We start from the raw sequence: 20,661 nt of genomic DNA, 5'->3' as shown, positions 1-20,661 counted from the left end.
CCGCGACCCCTGGAGTGGTGCCTGCCTGCCTGGCACGGTATAAGGGGAGCTGTGTGCTCCCCCACCCTCAGTTTCTTCTTGCCAGACAACTCTGACAGAGGGGAAGGAGGGTGGGATGTGGAATAGACAAGAGCAACACATCTCGAAGAACACCAGTTACGGAAAAGGTAACTGTCTTTTCTTCTTCAAGTGATTGCTCATGTGTATTCCACAATAGGTGATTCCAAGCTATATCTGTTGGAGGTGGGTAGGAGTTCACAAGTTCCCAGGAAGGAGGACAGCCCTGCCGAACCCGGTGTCATCCCTGGTTTGGGGGATGATCGCATAGTGCGAGGTGAACGTATGAATCAAAGACCATGTGGCGGCCGTACAATTGTCCTGGATGGGGACGTGGGCCACGAAGGCAGCCGACGATGCCTGCGCCCGAGTCAAGTGTGCCCTTGCAATGGGTGGCGGGGGGACATCCACCAGCTCATAACAGGAGCAGATGCACGACGTGATCCAATTGGAAAGCTGCTGGCCCCTCGCGCGCTCAGCTGAGGCGATGAACAGTTGCGAGGACTTTCTGAATGGCTTGGTTTGCTCGAGGTAGAAAGCCAGAGCCTGCTGCACACTGAGAATGTGGAGACAGCACTCCTCACTGGGTGTGTGAGGCCTGGGGCAGAGGACTGGTAGAAAAATGTCCTGACCCATGTGGTAGGCAGAGACCACCTTGAATGTGGAGTGCAGGCAGAGCTGGACCTTGTCCTTATGAAAGACCACATACGACGGCTCAGAGGTCAGGATCCTGAGCTCCGAGACTCACCTGGCCAAAGTGATTGCAACCAGGAAGGCCACCTTCCATGAGAGGTGAGACCAGGAGCACGTGGCCAGTGGTTCAAACGGGGCCCCCGTGAGACGAGCCAACACCGGGTTTAGGTCCCACAGTGGGACAGGGGGTCTAGAACACGAAAAAAGATGGTCCAAACCCTCAAGGAACTGGACAGTCATAGCATGGGAAAAATACCATGTGCCCTTGCACTGGCGGATGGAAGGCCGACATGGCTGCCAGGTGCACCTTGACGAACGAGGGCACCAGGCCCTGGGCCCTCAGGTGGAGGAGGTAATCAAGGATAAGCTGGATTGGGGCGGCCATAGGGAACACACCCTGGTCTACCGCCCACCTAGAAAGCTGGGACCACTCTGCTAAATAAGCATGGCGAGTGGAAGGCCATCTACTTTCAAGGAGGATGCGCTGGACCTGTTCTGTGCATGTGCTTTCCTCTCCGCCTAACCACTGAGCAGCCATGCCGCGAGATGAAGCGCCACTAGGTTGGAATGGAGGTGGCGGCCCTGGTCCTGAGAGAGCAGGTCCAGGCAGAGCGGCAACGGCCACGGCGGAGCTACCGCCAGGCCCGTGAGGGTCCCGTACTAATGCTGCCTGGGTCACGCCGGTGCAATCAGGAGGACCGGGGCCTTGTCTGTCTTTATCTTCTCCAGGACCCTGCTGATTAGAGGGAATGGGAGAAAGGCATAGAGAAGCTGGCCTCAGAGGACAGGAGAAAGGCATCGGAGATAGCGCTCCTCCCCAGGCCCCCCCCGAGCAGAACTGGGGGCATCGCCATTTCTGCTGAATCGCAAATAGGTCCACCCGGGGAGTTCCCCACCTTTGGAAGAGCTGGTGGGCCACTTCTGGGTGGAGGGACCACTCGTGTTGCGAGGAAAAGTCCCTGCTCAAGCGATCTGCCCTCTCGTTCCGAGCATGTTGTTTGGGGAGGACCACAACCATAGGGAGGTGATCACAGAGTCCGGCAAGGTGAGGACCTTGTCCGTCCTGTCCGTGGCCTGGGAGAATTTCGAGGCCAACCAGAGCTGGAGGGACCTCATCCTGAGTCTGGCGTGACAGACCACTCACCTGCACACCGACATGTGACCCAAGAGTTGCAGGCAAACCCTGGCTGTTGTGTCACCAGGAACCTTGTGACCGAGTCCATGAGACCTTTCAGGGTCTTGAATCTGTCTGGCGGGAGAGAGGCCCTGGCCGACACTGCGTCCAGGAGCGCCCTGATAAACTCTATGCATTGGACCAGGACTAAAGTGGACTTGGTGTTGTTTACCAACAGGACCAAGGCGGTGCACGTGGACAGGAGGAGCGCCACATGATCCCTCACCTGTGACTGGGAGATGCCCTTGCCAAGCCAATTGTCCAGATAGGGAAATATCTGGACCCCCTGCCCTCTGAGGTAGGTCGCTATCACCGACATGTATTTTGTAAACCCCCTGGGGGTAGTGGACAGACCAAACGGGAGGACCATGAAATGGAGAAAGCGCCTGTGCCCCTGGGATATGTGGATGCGGAAGTATGCGTCCTGTAGATCAAGGGCAGCATACCAGTCCCCGGGATCCAGGGAGGGGATGACGGAGGCCAAGGCGACCATGCGGAACTTGAGTTTCACCATGTACTGGTTCAGACTTTGCAGGTCCAGGATGGGCCTGAGCCCCGCTTTGGCCTCCAGGATAAGAAAATAACGAGAGCAATACCCCTTGCCCATGAACTCCTTGGGCACTGCCTCTATCACTCCTAATCCTAGGCGCCACCCCACCTCCTGCTCGAGCAGAGATTTGTGCAAGGGGTCCCCAAGAGGGACAGGGTAAGGGGGTGGCTGGGCGGGGAGGAAGTAAACCGGAGGGTGTAACCCCGGGAGATGGAGTTGAGGACCCATCGGTCTGAGGTTAGCCGTGACCATTCCGGGAAGAAAGCACACAACCAATTGGAGAAGGGGAGCTTTATTGGGGATGGATCCCTGGTGAGGACTGGCGGGGTGCCCCGAGTGTCCCATCAAAAAACACCTTTTCCCTGCCTGCTTGCCCTTGGAGGACCCAGGCTGGGGGGGCAGGCCGAGACTGCCTCTGAGGGTATCTCTTATAGTCCCGCTGCTTCTTATGGGTGGCCTCATACTTCGGGAGGCCGGCCTGGGCGGGAGTCTGCTGCGGCTTGAACTTAGGTTTTGCCAGAGCTAGGACATAGAGGCCCAGAGTCTGGAGGGTCGTGCGGGAGTCTTTCATGCCATGCAGTCTTGTGTCTGTTTCCTCCGCAAACAGAGCTTTCCCGTCAAACAGGAGATCCTGCATGGAAGACTGTGCCTCGCTGGACAGCCCAGAGACCAGGAGCCATGACGCCCGTCTCATGAACACCGCGAAGGCCATTGATCGTGTGGCCGTATCTGCAGCATCTGAGGCTGCCTGCAGGGACGCCCTAGTGGCCGCTGCCCCTTCCTCCACCATCGCGCTCCTGAAGCGAGTCCTCAAACTTGGGCAGGGAGCCCCACAGACTGAATTCATGCCAGCGCAGGAGAGCCTGATGGTTTGTCACTTGTAACTGGAAGCTTGAAGATGAATAAATTTTCCTTCCGAAAGAGTCCAGTCTCCGAGAGTCTTTGTTCTTCGGGGTCGGGGCTGGCGGATCCTGCCATTCCCTGTGGTTGACTGACTTGAGCACCAGGGAGTTGGGCGCCGGGTGGGTATACAAGTACTCACGCCCTTTAGTGGGTACTTGTGTTCCACCTTTTTAGAGACGGGGGCCAATGAGGCCGGTGTTTGCCACAAGGCATTTGAAATCTTAGCCACCCCTTCATGGAGAGGCAAGGCCACCCTACCCGGTGCCAATGGGGACAACACGTTAAACAGAGAGTCTGAGGGCTCCTCCATCTCCTCTGCTTGGAGGTGGAGGCTTGCTGCCACCCTCTTTAAGAGTTCTTGGTGGGCCCTGAAGTCTTCCTGCGGGACGGAGGGGGACGGGGCTGCAATTGCCTCCTCTGGGTGGGGCGAAGAGCCCGGTGCGGTGCTCTGGGTGTTGGCTGGCACTGGAGGGTTCACCACTTGGTCGGACTCCGGTCACGGTGCCGAGGACGTACGTCTCACTGACTCCCTTCTCAGGGGTCTGGAGAGGGAGGCCAACGGTTCTTCCAAAGCTCCAGCCACCGAGTGAGCTCCCACCGGGGGCTGCGCCGGAGGCCATGGTGCCCACTGGTACCATTGGGCCAGCCACGATGCTCGGTGCCACTGCACCTGCTGTGGCACCGGTGGGGCTGGCTGTTCGGGTTGGCTGGCCTTGCCCATCGAAGGACGGCTATGAATGGAGACCGGGCTGGCATAAGATCTGCTGCTGTCTCTGGACCAGGAGGAATGGCGGTGCCGGGATCTACGACGGCCATGGGACTGCGATCTCGACATGGAAGACTGGTACCGACAGAAACAGCTGCTCCGCGAACGGCCAACGGGCAGACCCACGATGGTGAGACACCGGCGATAGATGCCCGGGGCTGCTATGTCTTGGCGGAGACTTGGAGCAGAAGTCTGAGCAGGAACGGTGTCAACCACTGTGCTGTGACTGACTGCGGTACCTTCTCTGAGACGAGGTCCATAGGCGATGCCCGCTGCGGTCCCGTCAATATTCGCTCCTTGAGGATGAGCAGTGCCAAGAGTCCCGGCTGGAGGGAACCCAGCCAGACAGTCTGGTTGGCGTTGAGGGTGAACCACATGGACTCTGCCCCAAGCAGTCACTGGGCGGTGAACAGCAGTGGGAATGTTCCCTTGACTGAGACTGGTACCAGGCCAGAGGCGACTGTGGAGATCGCAGCAGCGGCTTGCCTTTGGAGTGTAGGGCCAACATCGGCGGTGCTCCAGGCATCGGCATGGACATAATGTCCCGGGCCGCCTGGAGAGCTTCAGGTGTGGATGGCATCCGGACAGGCCTGTTCCGAAGGGGCCGGGCTACTCCGCTCAACGTGAGTCAGAGGCCTGGGGCCTGGTGGGGATCGAGGACTGCCCGACATGGGCCTAGCCTCTGTCCCAGACTTGCCTGAGTGCCGCTTCGAAGAGTGAGTCTTCCTGGCCCTCTTGGCATGCCCCATGAAAGGGGAGTGGTGCCGACTGGTCGATGGCACCAGAGGGTTGCTGTGTACCGACGTCACGGTGCCGGGTACCGGTTTGGAGCGGCGTGCCAGAGTCGGGGTCAGTGCTGACTCCATCAGGATGGCCTGGAGCCTAACGTCCCTTTCTCTTTTGGTCCAAGACTTAAACAACTTGCAAATTTTGCACCTTTCGCTGATATGGGTTTCTCCCAAACAGTCTGCATGCAGGTCACTTCTTGGCATGGAACACCTACAACAGCCGCACGACTTAAAACCCAGGGCGCAGGGCATGCCCCGGCCCGGGCTCACTGACTAACTGAACAGCTAACTAACTACAGGTACTAACACTGAATGAAGAGTTCTGGGGATGAGCTACAGCAAAGCCGGAGCAGAGAAGTTCTGATGTATCTTCACTGGAGACAAGAAGGAACTGAGGGTGGGGGGAGCACGCAGCTCCCCTTATACCGCGCCAGGAAGGCACCACTCCAGGGGTTGTGGGGGCACTCCCCGCCCACAGGTACTGCTCGGGGAAAAACTTCCATCACCGGTGCACGTGGCGAGCACGCACACTTATTGTGGAATATACATGAGCAATCACTCAAAGAAGAACCTACAAGTCTAATCAATCCTACTTCAGCCAATTGCTCACACAAACAAGTTCATTTACAATTTGCAGGAGAGAAAGCTGCCCACATCTTCTTTACATCACCTGAAAGTGAGAACAGGCGTTTGCACAGCACTGTTCTAGCCGGCATCGCAAGATACTTATGTGCCAGATGCGCTAAAGATTCATATTTCCCTTTATGCTTCAACCACCATTCCAGAAGACATACATCCATGCTGATGACAGGTTCTGCTCGATAATGATCCAAAGCAGAGTGGACTGACGCATGTTCATTTTCATCATCTGAATCAGATGCCACAAGCAGAAGGTTCATTTTCTTTTTTGGTTGTTCGGGTTCTGTAGTTTCCGCATTGGAGTGGTGTTCTTTTAAGACATCTGAAAGCACCTCATCCCTCTCAAATTTTGGAAGGCACTTCAGATTCTTAAACCTTGGGTTAAGTGCTGTATCTATCCATAGAAATCTCACATTGGTACCTTCTTTGCGTTTTGTTGAATCTGCTGTGAAAATGTTCTTAAAACGAACATGTGCTGAGTCATCATCCAAGACTGCTATAACATGAAATATATGGCAGAGTGCAGGTAAAATAGAACAGGAGTTCAGTCACAAATTGAATTAATGCATTATTTTTTTTTTAAAGAGCAACAGCAGCATGGAAGCATGTCCTCTGGAATGGTGGCCGAAGCATGAAGAGGCATATGAATGTTTAGCATATCTGGCACATAAATACCTTGCAACACCGCTATAAAAGTGTCATGCAAATGCCTGGTCTCACTTCCAGGTGATATTGTAAATAAGAAGCATGCAGCATTTATCTCCTGTAAATGTAAACAAACTTGTTTGTCTTAGCAATTAGCTGAACAAGAAGTAGGACTGAGCAGACTTGTAGGCTCTGAAGTTTTACATTCTTTTGTAACAAAAAAACCCTACATTTGTAAGTTACACTTTCACAAAAAAGACTGCACTACAGTACTTGTCTGAGGTAAATTGAAAAGTACCATTCGTTATTTTTACAGTGCAAATATTTGTAGTAAAAAATAATATAAAGTGAGCACTTAACACTTTGTATTCTGTGTTGTAATAGGAATCAGTATATTTGAAAACGTAGAAAAACATCCAAAATATTTAATACATTTCAATTGGTATTCTAGTAACAGTGCGATTAATCGTGATTAAACAAATTAATCACGATTAATCTGTTTAATCACGATTAATTTTTTTTAATCACATGAGTTAACTGCGATTAATCGACAGCACTAGTTATTAGCCATATTTTTCAGGAAGTTGTTCTTTTTAAAACGTACATGTCTGTTGGACTAATTTTAAATTACAGGATTACAGTCAAATCACTATTCGTTCATCCCATTAAAAACAACAAAAACCTTTCCTCACTTCTCCGTGAAGATTCAGTTCAAAGATGTACTGAAGTCTCATAATGTTAAGACTTCATTCTCTGCTTTATACTTGATTTTTAACCCTGTTTGCTTGCCAATTGCAATAATCTTCTGTTAATTACAGTGCATTAGTGCTGTTCTACTCTATTTAATCTAATAGTTTTATTTATGAAGTGTCCTCCCCAGGTGCCACTGAAAAAGTAAGTTTCTCTGGGAAACAAAAGGTCTGACTTAGAAAATAGCTGTTATAATAAAACAAAGCCATACTATTGTTCAGAAAAAGCCAGAACCATCTATCAACATCAACATTGCATGCATTTTCCCCTTCCTCTAAGTTAACTATATATCTATTTACATAGTAATGTTTGGATCATGTAACATATCAGCTCTCACGCATTTCAATTAGAGTTTTGCTTTTATCTAATTCTCTAATCCTACCTAAAAGAAATCTCAGTCAATCAGAGCACAAGAATTAGTTTTACTAATCCCTCACTATACGCTTGTTTGTCAATTATGAAGTTTCTGATTCACCTAACTGCAATATGCAAATCCTGTATTCTGAATAAGGACCCTGGATACTTCTCCTGGCTACTCTCTATCCGCAGGCTAACAAACACAGGCACCATTCTGACCCTCTTCCCAAACAGCTTCAAAGATTAAATACAATTAAATTTAAAAAAGAATTACTTTTAGCAGGAGAGGGCCAAAAGGGTTTGCCAAATAATGAGATGTCTGGGGTTTGGTAAGGTGATAGGCTGTAGCCAAGCGGTATTGAGGAATTAACAGTAATCAGAATGCAAGTGTGAGAAGGTGTACTTCGGTAAAAAATGAACAACCTCCTGAGGATATTCTCTATTACATCAGTAGTAATCATATTCTGGGCTTATAAACACCTCAACCTTTGACCTCAAAGAGTTGGTTTACCCCAGTATACAGTTATTGCCTCCAAACAAGAAGCATCCTCGGGTTATATGAATTATGGCCAGTAACTAAGGTAGAGATGTCCCCAATCCAAATCCTCAGATCTGAGCAGCCCCACACTTTGGGGAGGCTTCAGGGTGATGTTTGAAGTCCTGATCCAGATCCAAATTTTGCAGTTTTGGCTCATCTATTCTGTGACTGTAAACAACTATCACTGTACTACTTGGAATGCCCAAAAGCATGGCTAACCGACATTTCCAAGTTAAGGGCTATAAATGGAACCCGGAACCCTGTTCTGCCTAAATATTGCTGGGATCTCCTAGCAGTGATGAGATGTGTGCCACCCATCCCAATCTTCATAAGACTGGCCCAATTCCTACAACATTGTAACTAATCTCAAATAATTATGTTGGCAATGAATCAGCAGTTTATGGCATAGAAACCTATTTTTTTTTAGGGCTGGCAAGGGTATTAGTCAGAATCAACCTCTAGAATAACTGTTAGGCTAGTAATGTAAAATAGTTTTAAGAAGTTTATTTATCATTAGTGAAGAAAGGTACATCTCATCTTGAAAATGGGTCATAGCCCAATCAATTCTATTAGCTTTTCCCTATGGTAACACCTACCTCCTCTCAACCCTGCATCTCTTCCAGTCCCTCCCACTATTTCACTTTTTCCCTGTTCTGTTTTTATACGTATATAGCCCCAAGTTTTGATTTTATGTAAAAGCATGTGTCTTATACTTGGCAAAACAGAACATGAGTTTTAGCTTACTGCTTCATTTATGTATATGCTTGTACTGCATGTGAGAAATAGTACCTTTAAAAATTCTAAAAATGAAACAAAAAATTCTACTAAGTAAAGGTGTCTAGTATATTTCTGGATAGCCAATCTTTATTTACTGCTAACAGTTAAAAAGTAATTGAAGTGGGATTTTTATTAATAAACTGAATTCTAGAGTATAACAATGTTATTTTTTGAAAGGGAAGCTAATTAAAGATAATTCTATCCTTACACCACTTTCGTATTACTAAGAATATTTGAATGAAAAAAAGAATCTTTAGTATTTCATTGGCTATTGCTGTTGATTCAGCTGCGGAACTCATTCCTCTGTGACACTGCTGTTAGGAAAGAATTGATGTCACACATAATTACTACTTCAGCTGAGGAATAAGTAGTAAAAGTGGATTTTTTTTTAAACTGCTCTCAGCATGGTATCTGAGCACCAGATGAAATAACTAATATTTGAAGTAAAAGAAAGCAGAGAAATGAAGGAGGAGAAAATGTATAATCAAATATAAATTCTCTTTTAAAAAAATGTTCCTCATATATCAGAGTTAAGTTTGAGTTGATAAAATAAAGAAAAACATAATTCCATTCCTTGAGCCAACTAGATTTCAACTACTCAGTAATGCTATCCCAACCTTTATTCCTCCCTTTACCTGCTATGTGTTTTATATAATAAATTTGGTACAAGAGTAACGTTTCTACAGTGAAACTGACTGGATAAAAAGTCTACTCCATGGAAAACAAATAGTTTCATAGTGACGCTAAGTCTCTTAATACAATGGCCTATTTTAGGAACTGAGAACAAAGCAGGAATTTTGCTACTGAAATACAAGAGTATCATGTACTACACATTTAAATAAATTGTAATGCATATTAAAAAATCGGTGCCATTACACCTATGATGTACATAATTAAAAGTAATAAATTCCATTTGTGTGACCATAGTGGCAAAGGAAATGCCCGTTAAATCAGGTGGTTATCACTGCCCAGTGAAAAAGATGAGAGCTACCTTAGGGGTCAAAAGAATTGAGACACAGAAGGTGCAGAGAAACTGTTAGAGCTATCTGGAAAGGAAGCCGTAATGAATGAAAGTCACAGTAAGGAAAGACAGCTTCATTTCTGCATATCAGGGGCCTTATTTTCCTTATGCATTGATCATTCACTAAGTTACCATAGTGGAATTTCAGTCAGTTAGTGCAGCTGAGCATTTCTACACCTCCCTGCTTCCCTACCATAACTAACAAGTAAATTTTTATTTTATCATTGGTAAGATTTGTAGAACTAAAAGTGGCTTCTCAATCTGCAATCCTTCCTGTTAAATTTCTAGATCTAGTACTCCTGTATACTATTAAAACTATATATAGCTGCAGGATTGGCTTGAGATTTTTTTGGTCTGGTTTTTGTTTAGGTGGCAGAGGGCAAAAGGGAAGCTTAAGGGATTCATATAATGTTCCAATATAAATAATTTACTTTAAGAATAACGAAACTAACACTACAAAAAATCCTCCTCTCACTACTCTTCTTTTGTATACCTTAAAAACAGCTTAAACCATTTAAACGAATTTGGCTTTTTTTTTAAAAAAAGTTGCTCTTGAGAAGAGCCAAACTTTTGTCCAAAGGAAATTTTTACAGCTAAGCTATTAGCTTGGAAAAAAATAAGTCTATAATGGAAATGCAGACACAAAATTAAAAGTTTGTGTCAGTACGACCATAATTTTAAACCCTGTGTCTTATTGCCTACACATACATTTGTGTACAAATATACATATTATCTCTCACAGAATGTGAGTGATCTGTATTTTCAACAACCTGATCTTCACTCGGCCCACAAATCCATCTCCTTTAAGAGTACTAAAATTCCCAGCCTTTGCATAGCTTCAAACAGATCCTCTCCGCCAGTTAACAAAACAAAACAATAACCACATCAATTTTCCTCCTCTCCCCTCCCCCAAAGTGGTATCATCACCCCTAAAAAAATGTACATATGCCAAGAAAAGAAAAATAGTATTTTGCCCTATATCAGACCTTAACCTTGTTACTGGTATCTTATGAAGCAGAAATAGGAACTTTATTACTGATGGTAAAAGGAGATTCCAACGAGACACCTACTACTTGCTTTTCACCCTGAAAAGTTCCAAGACATCAGATTTTAAGTAAACGAGGAGAAAGTTTTGTGGCAAGCGGAGGTTTTTTTTTTTTAAATGAAGCTGTTTGAAGTTGCTTAGAGATATGGAATGTTAGACATAATTCTGGAGAAAATTGTTTAACAAATTACAGTATTGTATGCAGTGTTACACTGCAGCCATGTTGGTTTCAGAATATTAGAGAGACAAGGTGGGTGGGGTAATATCTTTTAATGGACCAACTTTTGTTGCTGAGAGACAGCCACACAGAGCCCTTCTTCAGGTCTAGGAAAGATACTCGGAGCATCACTCGGAGTTAAATGCAAGGTAGAACAGAGCTGTGACACACACAGAGCTCACTGACTTTCTCTCTCTAATATAACTGACAGTTTGAGGATAACTTATTAAAAGAAGTATTACTGCCTATAATGCTACCTTACATTTATTGCCACTTTGCATCCTACAAACCCAACATCTAAATCGTAAGAATCAGTTCACTAAAATATATCCACCCTGGGACTGGAAAACAAAAAGAACCAAACTAAAATATCCACTAGATCTTTGGCAGAAACTTACCCTTTTTTCCATTTCCAAGAGTGACCTGTCAGCAAATCTCTCTTGTCTCTGAAATACAATATTAATAATTATATGTGGGATTTATGGTGAAAAAACAAAATATAGGAGGCAAACAGTAAAAAAATCAATCAATATTTTGGCTCTTCATGGTCTTAACTGTCAAAGACAAGACAAAAGACAAAGAATTAAACAAATCAAAGCTTTTTTGTATTCCTGAAATCAAAACATACAATTTTACATCGTATTTAATCTCATGCCCAGAAAACTCTTTAATACCTATATTCTGAGAGACAGTGTTGTAGTTAAGGTTCTGGAATGGTATAAAAGTGCATGGAGTTTGTTCCTGGCTCAGTCACAGATGTCCTGTGTGACCTCGGACAAGTAATTTAATCTTTCTGCAACCTCTGGCAAAATAAGTTAATAGAGCCTTACCACTAAAGGTATTACATCAATGATTTCATTGATGTATTTGAGATACTTAGGGCTAGTCTATGCTATTGAGCTACACTGACGCAGCTGCTGTAGTGCAGAAGACATGCTATGCTTATGGGAGAGCGCTCTCCCATTTGCTTAATTACTCCACCTCACTCAGAGGCGGAAGCTATGTTGGCAGGAGAGCGTCTCCTGTCAACATAAAGCTGAATGGACACCACTTTAAGTTGATGCAACTTATATCGCTCGGGGGAAAGGGCGGGACCTTTTCACACTCTTGAGTGATGTAAGTTACATCGACTTAAGCAGTAGTGTAGACAAGCCCTTAGATACTACAGTGATGTATACTGGGTACAGATATTTATTTGTAAATTCTTTCTACAATAGTTTTAAACAAAAAACCTACTATTAATCTACGATGTGATATCATCATATGCCGCAGTTATTTAAGAGCAGTTATCTGCACCGATTTAGAGTTGCATTATTTGCTGTTCAACTGCAAGACAGGATGCCTAATCAGCCAGTGACAGCATGGCAAATTTGTAACAACCTGCCATCAGGTTCATAAATTAATCAGTTCATAAGTTAAACATTTATACTTTGAACATAAACATAATTCAACAATGTAGAATCATTTTCTGTCTTTACACCTTCCTCCCTGCAGAGAAATTACTTAGATATATGCTGGCAAGAATCATTGATACCTTAACAATTACCACTTGCATTAGGTTTCAGACCAGACCCATCTAGCCTTCCCTCATCTCCAGCAACAATGGCAGTTGCAGTACTTAGCCCCTTTCTTTTAGAAAAAGGGAAGATAAAGCCAACATCTGAGAAAAATGCCAATTCCATTTCCAGGATTTTCTGGTTTGTTACCCATTTTACCAGCTAGAGACTTTCCTGTGTGTGTGTAAATACAAACCTGAGTGGCCTTTTCCAACTGTAGTTTAAGATCCGTCAGCTCCATGTTGGTATCATGTAACTGTGCTTTCAGCTTTTCATTTTCAGTTAGAATCTGTTCGTAAAGCTAAGAGAAAATTTGGACAGGTTTAAGAAATGTGCATCTCTTTTGGCTGCATTATTTAATGTATAAGGGGCTACATTCTTCTAAAACTTGATTTAATTGTATGAAAAGAACAAACAAATTTACACTCAAGAGGTTCTATAGAACAGAACAGTACTTTTCTGTGTATGTTTTGAACCAACTTGATAGAGAACTATATTCCCACTACTAAATGGCTCTAAAACACCCGCAGAAACAATATCATTTCAACTAATTTTTAGAGCATTTTCTAAACAACATTACTAGCTTATCCCCTTATTAAATTATGCTGTAAAATTTCATACGGGTGACAAAAGTATTGTAAGTAGTATTACAAGAAAATTCTAGCTTCCATACATAAAATGCTTCCATACATAAAATGTTTAAATTCCCTCAAAGGAGAAACTTTTGTCGTTTATATTACAGACAAGAAGAAATGTATGATAATTTTACCTTATATTTCCATAATACAGAAAACAGTCTGAAACATTTTCCTCCTAAAAAAAAATCTCATCTTGACAATAAGTTGAACAGTTGCTCATTTCTTGACAAGTATCTTCTAGTTTTCAACCAACAAGACTAGATTTTACATTGTACTAGCAAGTGCACCAAACAAAAGGCTCCATTATAGATGTCAAGCAATTCTACCATCACCTTTAGCCACAAGGACCAAGGTAGTGATATGTGGTGTCATTTGGCTCCTCTGGACCATCCCCTTCTCTTGCAGAGGTGAATGCAAGGGCCAGAAGCTCCTATATAGCCAGGGAGAAGGATACGATTCTTCCTTTGCCTCTGAGGAGTTCCAACTTGAGTTACTTAGGGTATGTCTACACTTACCAGGGATCAACGCTGCAGCAATTGATGCACCAGGGGTTGATTTAGCGGGTCTAGTGAAGACCCACTAAATTGCCTGCTGATCATTCTCCCGTCAACTCCGGTACTCCACCGGAACGAGAAGCGTAAGGAAGTTGACAGGAGAGTTTCTCCCATCAACCCAGTGCCGTGCAGACACCGCAGTAAATCGACTTAAGCTACGTAGCTGGAGTTGCATAACTTAGGTTGACTTACCCCCGCAGTATAGACCAGACCTTAGGCTGAGGCAGGATTTGGGACTTAACGTGAGTAATCTGATTACTTCAGGACAGAATTTATGGGGGAAAAAAAGACCACAAATAAAGGTTTATTTTAATATCAGAACTACTGGCCCAGATACCTTTTTAAAGTCAGTTGCATCTTCTTTTTCTAGCCTACTGCAATATGGTTTTCGTTCTTCGAAGTAACTGTGTGACCCAGACCGCCCCAGCAGCGAATCATAACGGTCTCCTGATGATGTGCTGATTGATCCTGCATCATATCTTTCAAAGTAGTAAAGGTCATTATTTCCATGACATTGCTAACATGGTGCAGTGTATCACGCATACGTAGTTTATTCATAACATTATCTCCTATCCTCTCTCTAACTGGTGGAAAGCATTTTTAAAGTTTTCTTTCTTCCATTCAGCATTAAGATCTATTTCATATGAAAACAGGTTTTCTGACTGCCAACGATGGCTTAGGGAGTGCAAAATTAGCCTTCTATGTCAGAATTTCTTTTGAATTAAAATACATTCCTTCAAGACATTTTTGCATGATTCTGAAGACGACCTTGTCAAGATTATTTAAAAGAGGGCTTCAACTTTTCTTTGCTTGTTCATCTTTTATAAGGACTGAATTATTATTAACCTCAAAAAGATCAGCCAAGTCATGTCTGGTCTTTCCAGTTTTACTGGAGGACCTCAGGGAATTTTCAAGGATATTAATTGAGAGTTCAACTACCTTAACAGAAGCAATGCGGTTCCTTTAACAAAGGCTTCTTTTATTCAATATTAGTCATTGAAGTAAAATAGATATTTAAAAAAACCCACCAAATGGCTTTAAACAATCTGATCAAAAATCTGTTCCCCTTCCCATTGCTAAGCTTGCATGGTTCAGCTGTTGTAATGTCCTCATTTAACACAGAGGTTTCTAGCACAGACAGGACCTGACTTCTTAATGTTTTTTTTTTCAAAAGCAGATTGTATTTTTGTCTATTTTTAAAGAAGTTTTTCAGGCCATTTTTCATAAAGCAGCTACAATGAGTATATGCCCATTTTTTCCTTTGCAGGTTTTGTTTAAAAGAGTCGACTATAAATAAAATACTTAATAGTTCAGGATTTTTGCAATATTACTTCCTTAAGATTAACTCCTCCAAATGGATGAGTTAAGTGGCATTTTCAGACTATTTCTAATGTTCACTGACTTTGCATTTCATGTCTACTGAATGCAGCCTGCTTTGCTTCCCATTGAGTGTGTCACTCCAGAATGCTCCATATTCAGTATCAATCCACCGATCAGAGCAATGGCACTAGCTTACCAAAAGCCAAGTCATATTCGCATACATTCATTGTTATTTAAGAAATGTTTTTGTACGTAAGTAACATCTAGACATGCACATTATTAGGGGTGAGGAATGCATGATTTGTTTCTCTCTGACAAGTAAACTCCAATTTCCAGCTGGAAGACACGATACCAGCTATGTGGAAGCCAGACACACAGTTTAAGGCAGAGAAGGAGAGCCTGGACTAGTCAGACCAAAATTTTAAAAAGCTAGTAAATATTAATGCACTCCTTATTTGGGTGCTATGTACCACACTTCCATACTTCCAGCAGAGATTTTTCCTGGGAGCCTTCTACTCCACCAACATTTAGGGCAACAGAAGCAAGATCTGACAGAAAACAAACACCATCTTATCTAACGTATACTCTACACCTTATGTCTTAAAAATTTAGGCCAAGATTTTCTGAAGTGACTGAAGATTTGGGTTTTCATCTTGAGAAACCTTCAAGAAGCCTGATTTTCAGAGGTGGCAGCACTTTCTGAGCATGAAGCCCCTTACAGTGTCTCAAACTGGGTATCCAAGAATTGAGAGTCAAAAGCACTTGACGTTTATGAAAATCTTAGCTTTGCATTATAAATTGCATCAGACACAGACTGGATTGATTATGTTCTGCAAAGTACCAAGCATATTTTTGGTGCAGTATAATTAAATAATTCAGCACATAACCTAAACAACATTTTGAACATATCTTCAGGTCCCCTCTAATCTCCCACCTGCCTGAATGTGTAAAAAGTCAATTCTATGGCTTTATTACTATATTTTATATAAAACATACTAAATCTTTACAGCATTAACATTTTTTTCCGAGCTTAACCTAACCAACTATTGATAGCAAAGTAGGATTTGTAAATTAAGAACTTAAAAAACAGAATATGAGTCAAAAAGATTTCTGTTTTATAAATAAATGATTTGTTTAAATCAAACACATACCTTGAAAGACTATCACTCTGGAAAAAAGAAGAAAAAAACATTTGGACAAACTGGTATTGGTACATTCATTAAATATCATATTCAACATATCCGTGAACAAATGTAGCATGGCCGACTTGTGTTAAAGCACAGGAGAAGCTGAATGTTATTCAACCATGTATTATCTGAACACCATGTACAGCTTCTTTTTGTTATGGCTATAGAAAAAAAGGAAATGTGCTAAAATATATTTGCCAGAAAAATGTTTTGCAAAGAAGTTAGTACAGACTGATTAGAAGGCTTAGATTTAAGCATGATCAGAAACGTTAGAATAGTTTGAGAAGTATGTAAATTCCGCAGTTTCCCTGCCATTTGGCAAACCTATTAAATAAGACATAAGGATTTTGTTCACTTCCAATCCTCTTCCTCCTACCCTTTATTTTTTCATTGGAGAACAGTAGTTTAAGAGCTCAATTGTCTGAGTCATTACATATCATCCTGAACAACATTCAGTGCATCCTAGAAAAATATTGGCATTACTGTTATTTAAACAGGAGTAAACCGGGTGGGGAATCTGAACTGCTGCCCCAACAATATGTAACAAAATGTAACCATTTGTACACAGCTACTCAATTTAAGATCATATACAAAAGAGTAATTTAACAGGTTCCCAAATTACAGAGGAGTTTGCAGACACAGGAAAGCCTCACATGTTGGGTCAAGAACCAAATTTAATCAAATTGTATGTGCGGGAATGCACTTTAACACAATAGAATGTGTAGTTCTCTGTTATTTTTCCTTTGAATGATCAATATAATTGTATTGTTTTATGAATGCAGGTTCTTTCCAGTGACTATAATGCCACCTGCACATTCCCAGCAATGTTCATCTGCTAGGCTGGCTTAAGATTTGGTTTTGTTTCCTTTTTTACATCTTTATGATGTATGGGAGAATTTCTGAAAGGGCTGGATTGTTTGTTGTCCTGTAAGGAGCAAAACAAAAAAATCCAAATACCTCATTTTTCCTCTTCCCCTCCGAGATATTCAACAGTGCTAGCATTGACTTAACTCTACTCCCACTAAATTCAATAGCAATACTCCATCCCCCCTTCGTTTCGGTGGGAGTGAAGTTAGGCTAATGCTGCGCTCTTTTGAAGGTTCCACTCTATTTCTGAGTCAGAGATTTTAAACCCTGCTGCATGAGAGAGACACTGGAATGGATTTTAAGCAACAGGCTGCAATTTTATTAACATTGGTTGGAGGCGGAACGTGACCACACTTCTCAAATACCAGGCATTTAACTGGGGCCAGTGTGGAGTTACAGAGCTCCCTACATAACTAATAACCCAGGGCAGACCCCGCAGCCTAGTGCCAGGACTCAGGGAGCTATAAAGCAGGGGTTCTCAAACTGGGGATCAGGACCCCTCAGGGGGTCACGAGCTGTCAGCCTCCACCCCAAACCCCGCTTTGCCTCCAGCATTTATAATGGTGTTAAATATATTTAATTGTTTTTAATGTATAGGGGGGAGGGGGTTGCACTCAAGAGGCTTGCTGTGTGACAGGGGTCACCAGTACAAAAGTCTGAGAACTCCTGCTATAAAGCGTACCAAGGGTGTGTGTGTGTGTTGCCGGGTGGGGGTGGGGTAAGAGAAAAAGCTCAGTCTGAAAAGAATGCTGGCTTTCCCTTCTCCTTACAAGCACAAGGTCTGGGAGCTGGTCCTTTTAGATTTTATCTGCATTGGCCCAAGTTACAACAAACTAACCAGACCCATATTATCTCTTAATATTGGAGTTCCAAATTCTATTTGTTATCCCAACTGCACCTCCACAGTGCTGTAAGGAAAGCAAAAAACCCTTATCTGACCCGTGTCTAATTTGGCCCAATAAGAAAAGTTTCCTTCCTGATCCCAAAACCCAGGTGATCAGTAAGACCTGCATCCTGGAAACAATCCCCTATCTAGAACTACAGGGAGGGAGAGGGGCAGTTGAAGAGGCAGGGAGTCTTGAAGCCTGGGGGAAAAGTTTCAATAGTTTGGAGAGCAGTGGGGGAGGAAAAATCAGCTCCTACTTTTTCTCCCCAGCCTAACAACAGGATGCAAGAACCCAAGGAAAAGGAGGGGCATCTGGCATCTTTGGAAACGCACATTCTACCATCACCCCCGGGGGCAGAACATCCTTTTTTCTGATCCAACTAACATCCCACCCACTCAACCACAGAGGAGGGAGCATTTCTCAGGCATGGCCTCTTCTCCCTCCTCCTCACTTCTGGGACAGTGCATTCCCTGTGCAGTCTGACCAAACATTGCCCTCCACCCACCCCGACCAGGAAAGGATTGTTGTTGTTGTTGCCGCCTTTATATTAACGTTGCTTATTATTTTCCCCTCTTGCTCCCTTTCAAAGTTTTTCTGTCTCAACCAAAAATATTCCGCATTTAATAAATACTGCTAGAAGATTACATTAACCCTTTGAACACTGGCATTTTTGGACTGACAGTGACGTGGGAGCTCAGGAAGACATATCTGCAGCATTCAGAAGGTTTTTCAAAGAGTTCTGCAGAAAGTGAGTTTTGGTGAGACGTTTCCAACACAGATATCTGTGAACATTCACATCACACATGAGACTATTTGAACGCTGTAGCAAATTTTCAGTTGTCAGTCTGTGTTCCTAATGCAGTCACAAAACTGAACAGAGTCTGGTGCCTAATTTTATCCATCAGTTTTCCATTATTGTTTGTGCATTGTTAATCACACTGCTTCATTTTTTCCGCATCTCTAAACACCATTCACACTACTGGGGCCATATAAACAACACAAGAAAAATTGCAGAATCTCATGAAAACATGTATTGAGTTCACCATAGAAGTCTTGTTGACCCTTAGGACAATTATCAGTAAAGAAAATAAAATGGGGACATATGTACACTAATCGTACCTTGAGTCACTCTTGTTACTGAGCAGTTTTTATAAAACTGCCACAAACAGATGATTTGAAAGCTAAAAAACAAGACTGGAGTGCAGTATTAAATCAAAGTCACTTGTGTCAATCTTTGGTGGCTGCCTAGGTGGAATTTAAACATCCAGTGACATTTGTTATCCTAATATTGGCAACCTCAAGCTTCCATAAGTTACGACTCAGTACTCAAAAAATGACTTTCTATTCTATTTTGATTCTTATACTTTATCCATTACTGTGGTGTTGGATTAATCATCACAAGACTTTAAAAATAAATTATATCTGCATTTTGCCTGCCTGGAGATTTTTGAGCCTATGATGGCATGTGGCGCATCAGCAACTACCCATAGCAAAAATCCTTAAGCTGAAGATAGGACACTAGATGGGGAAGGCTCTAAGTTACGACAGAGAATTCTTTCCCAGGTGTCCAGCTGGTGGGTCTTGCCCCACATGCTCAGGGTCTAACTGATCATCATATTGGGGGATGGGAAGGAATTTTCCCCCAAGTCAGATTGGCTGAGACCCTGGGGTTTTTTCAGTTTCCTCTGCCGCATGGGGCACAGGTCACTTGCAGGTTTGAACTGTAAATGGTGGATTCTCTGTAACTTGGTGTCTTTAAGCCATTGTTTGAAGACTTCAGTAACTCAGCCAGAGGTTAGGGGGTCTATTTGAGGAGTGGGTAAGGTTCTGTGGCCTGAAATGTGGATGAGGTCAGAAGATGATCATGATGGTTCCTTCTGACCTTAAAGTCTATGAATACCCTTATATCCAATTTGCATGTGAAAAGGCAAAAACAGAAAGGGAAGCCTCCCTCGGACTGCTGGGTGGTGATCAATCTGTCATTCCCTCACAATTAAGGCTAAGATTTTGTCACGGTTATTTTTATCAAATGTCACAGACAGGTAACTGGCAAGAACCAAAAATTCACAGAAGCCCCTGAACCGTCCCTGACTTTTATTAAAAATAACTATGACAAAATGGGGAGGGAGGAGGGTCCAGCATCCACTGCTGCTAGGGGCTCCAGGGTTCCTCACACCCATGGTGGCTGAGAGCGCAGAGTCCCCACTGCTGCCAGGAGCATCTTGGAGCCATGGGGTCTGCCTGCACCAACTAGGAGCTATGGGCCACCTCCCCCGCCAGCTGACAAATTCTGCCCCACCACCCTGAAGCTGAAGCAGGATTCCATAACAAAATGTTAGCCTCTCTCTCAACCTCTGAGGTGGGAGATCTGTCTTTCCTTCCTTCTCTATCTGTCTTCCATATCTCCCTCTCATCAAAGCTTTCACCACTCTCCCATTCTCCATGCCTGCTCTTGCCATCTTCTGTCCTCCACATTGACGTCTGCCCCTCACATAATCAATGCCTGCCCTCCAATATTACTTTGTTCCTGTTACCCTTCCTCTCTGTCTGTCCTCCAGCATTCCCTCGATCCCTCTTAATTATTCCCACCACCACCACCCTTATATCTCCTGTTCCCTCACTATCTCCTTCCTGTGCCATGCATAATGAAAAGGAAGGCTTGTCAATTGAGATAACAGTAGCCTCATTTCTATGTGCAAAAGCTTAGGGAAACACTGGTAATCTTAATGAGG

At 43.6% G+C, this 20,661-nt stretch overlaps 1 protein-coding gene across 2 annotated transcripts in view; it reads right to left on the bottom strand.

Moving 5' to 3' along the window:
- Positions 1-20,661, bottom strand: part of PPP1R12A (protein phosphatase 1 regulatory subunit 12A) — a 216,381-nt gene that overhangs the window by 12,280 nt on the left and 183,440 nt on the right. For both annotated transcript variants that reach the window (XM_084624137.1, XM_084624136.1), the window contains 4 exons: positions 16,140-16,156; positions 14,006-14,147; positions 12,673-12,777; positions 11,319-11,366 (listed from right to left, as the gene is read on the bottom strand). In XM_084624137.1, the coding sequence (XP_084480263.1) occupies positions 11,319-11,366; positions 12,673-12,777; positions 14,006-14,147; positions 16,140-16,156 (312 nt within the window). The remainder of the gene's footprint in view (positions 1-11,318; positions 11,367-12,672; positions 12,778-14,005; positions 14,148-16,139; positions 16,157-20,661) is intronic.

The sequence above is a fragment of the Lepidochelys olivacea genome (assembly GCF_965140295.1).
Source record: "Lepidochelys olivacea isolate rLepOli2 genome assembly, chromosome: 1".
Taxonomy (NCBI): domain Eukaryota; kingdom Metazoa; phylum Chordata; order Testudines; family Cheloniidae; genus Lepidochelys; species Lepidochelys olivacea.
The sequence above is the reverse complement of the archived record's forward strand: the minus strand, read 5'-3'. Positions and strand labels throughout refer to the sequence as shown.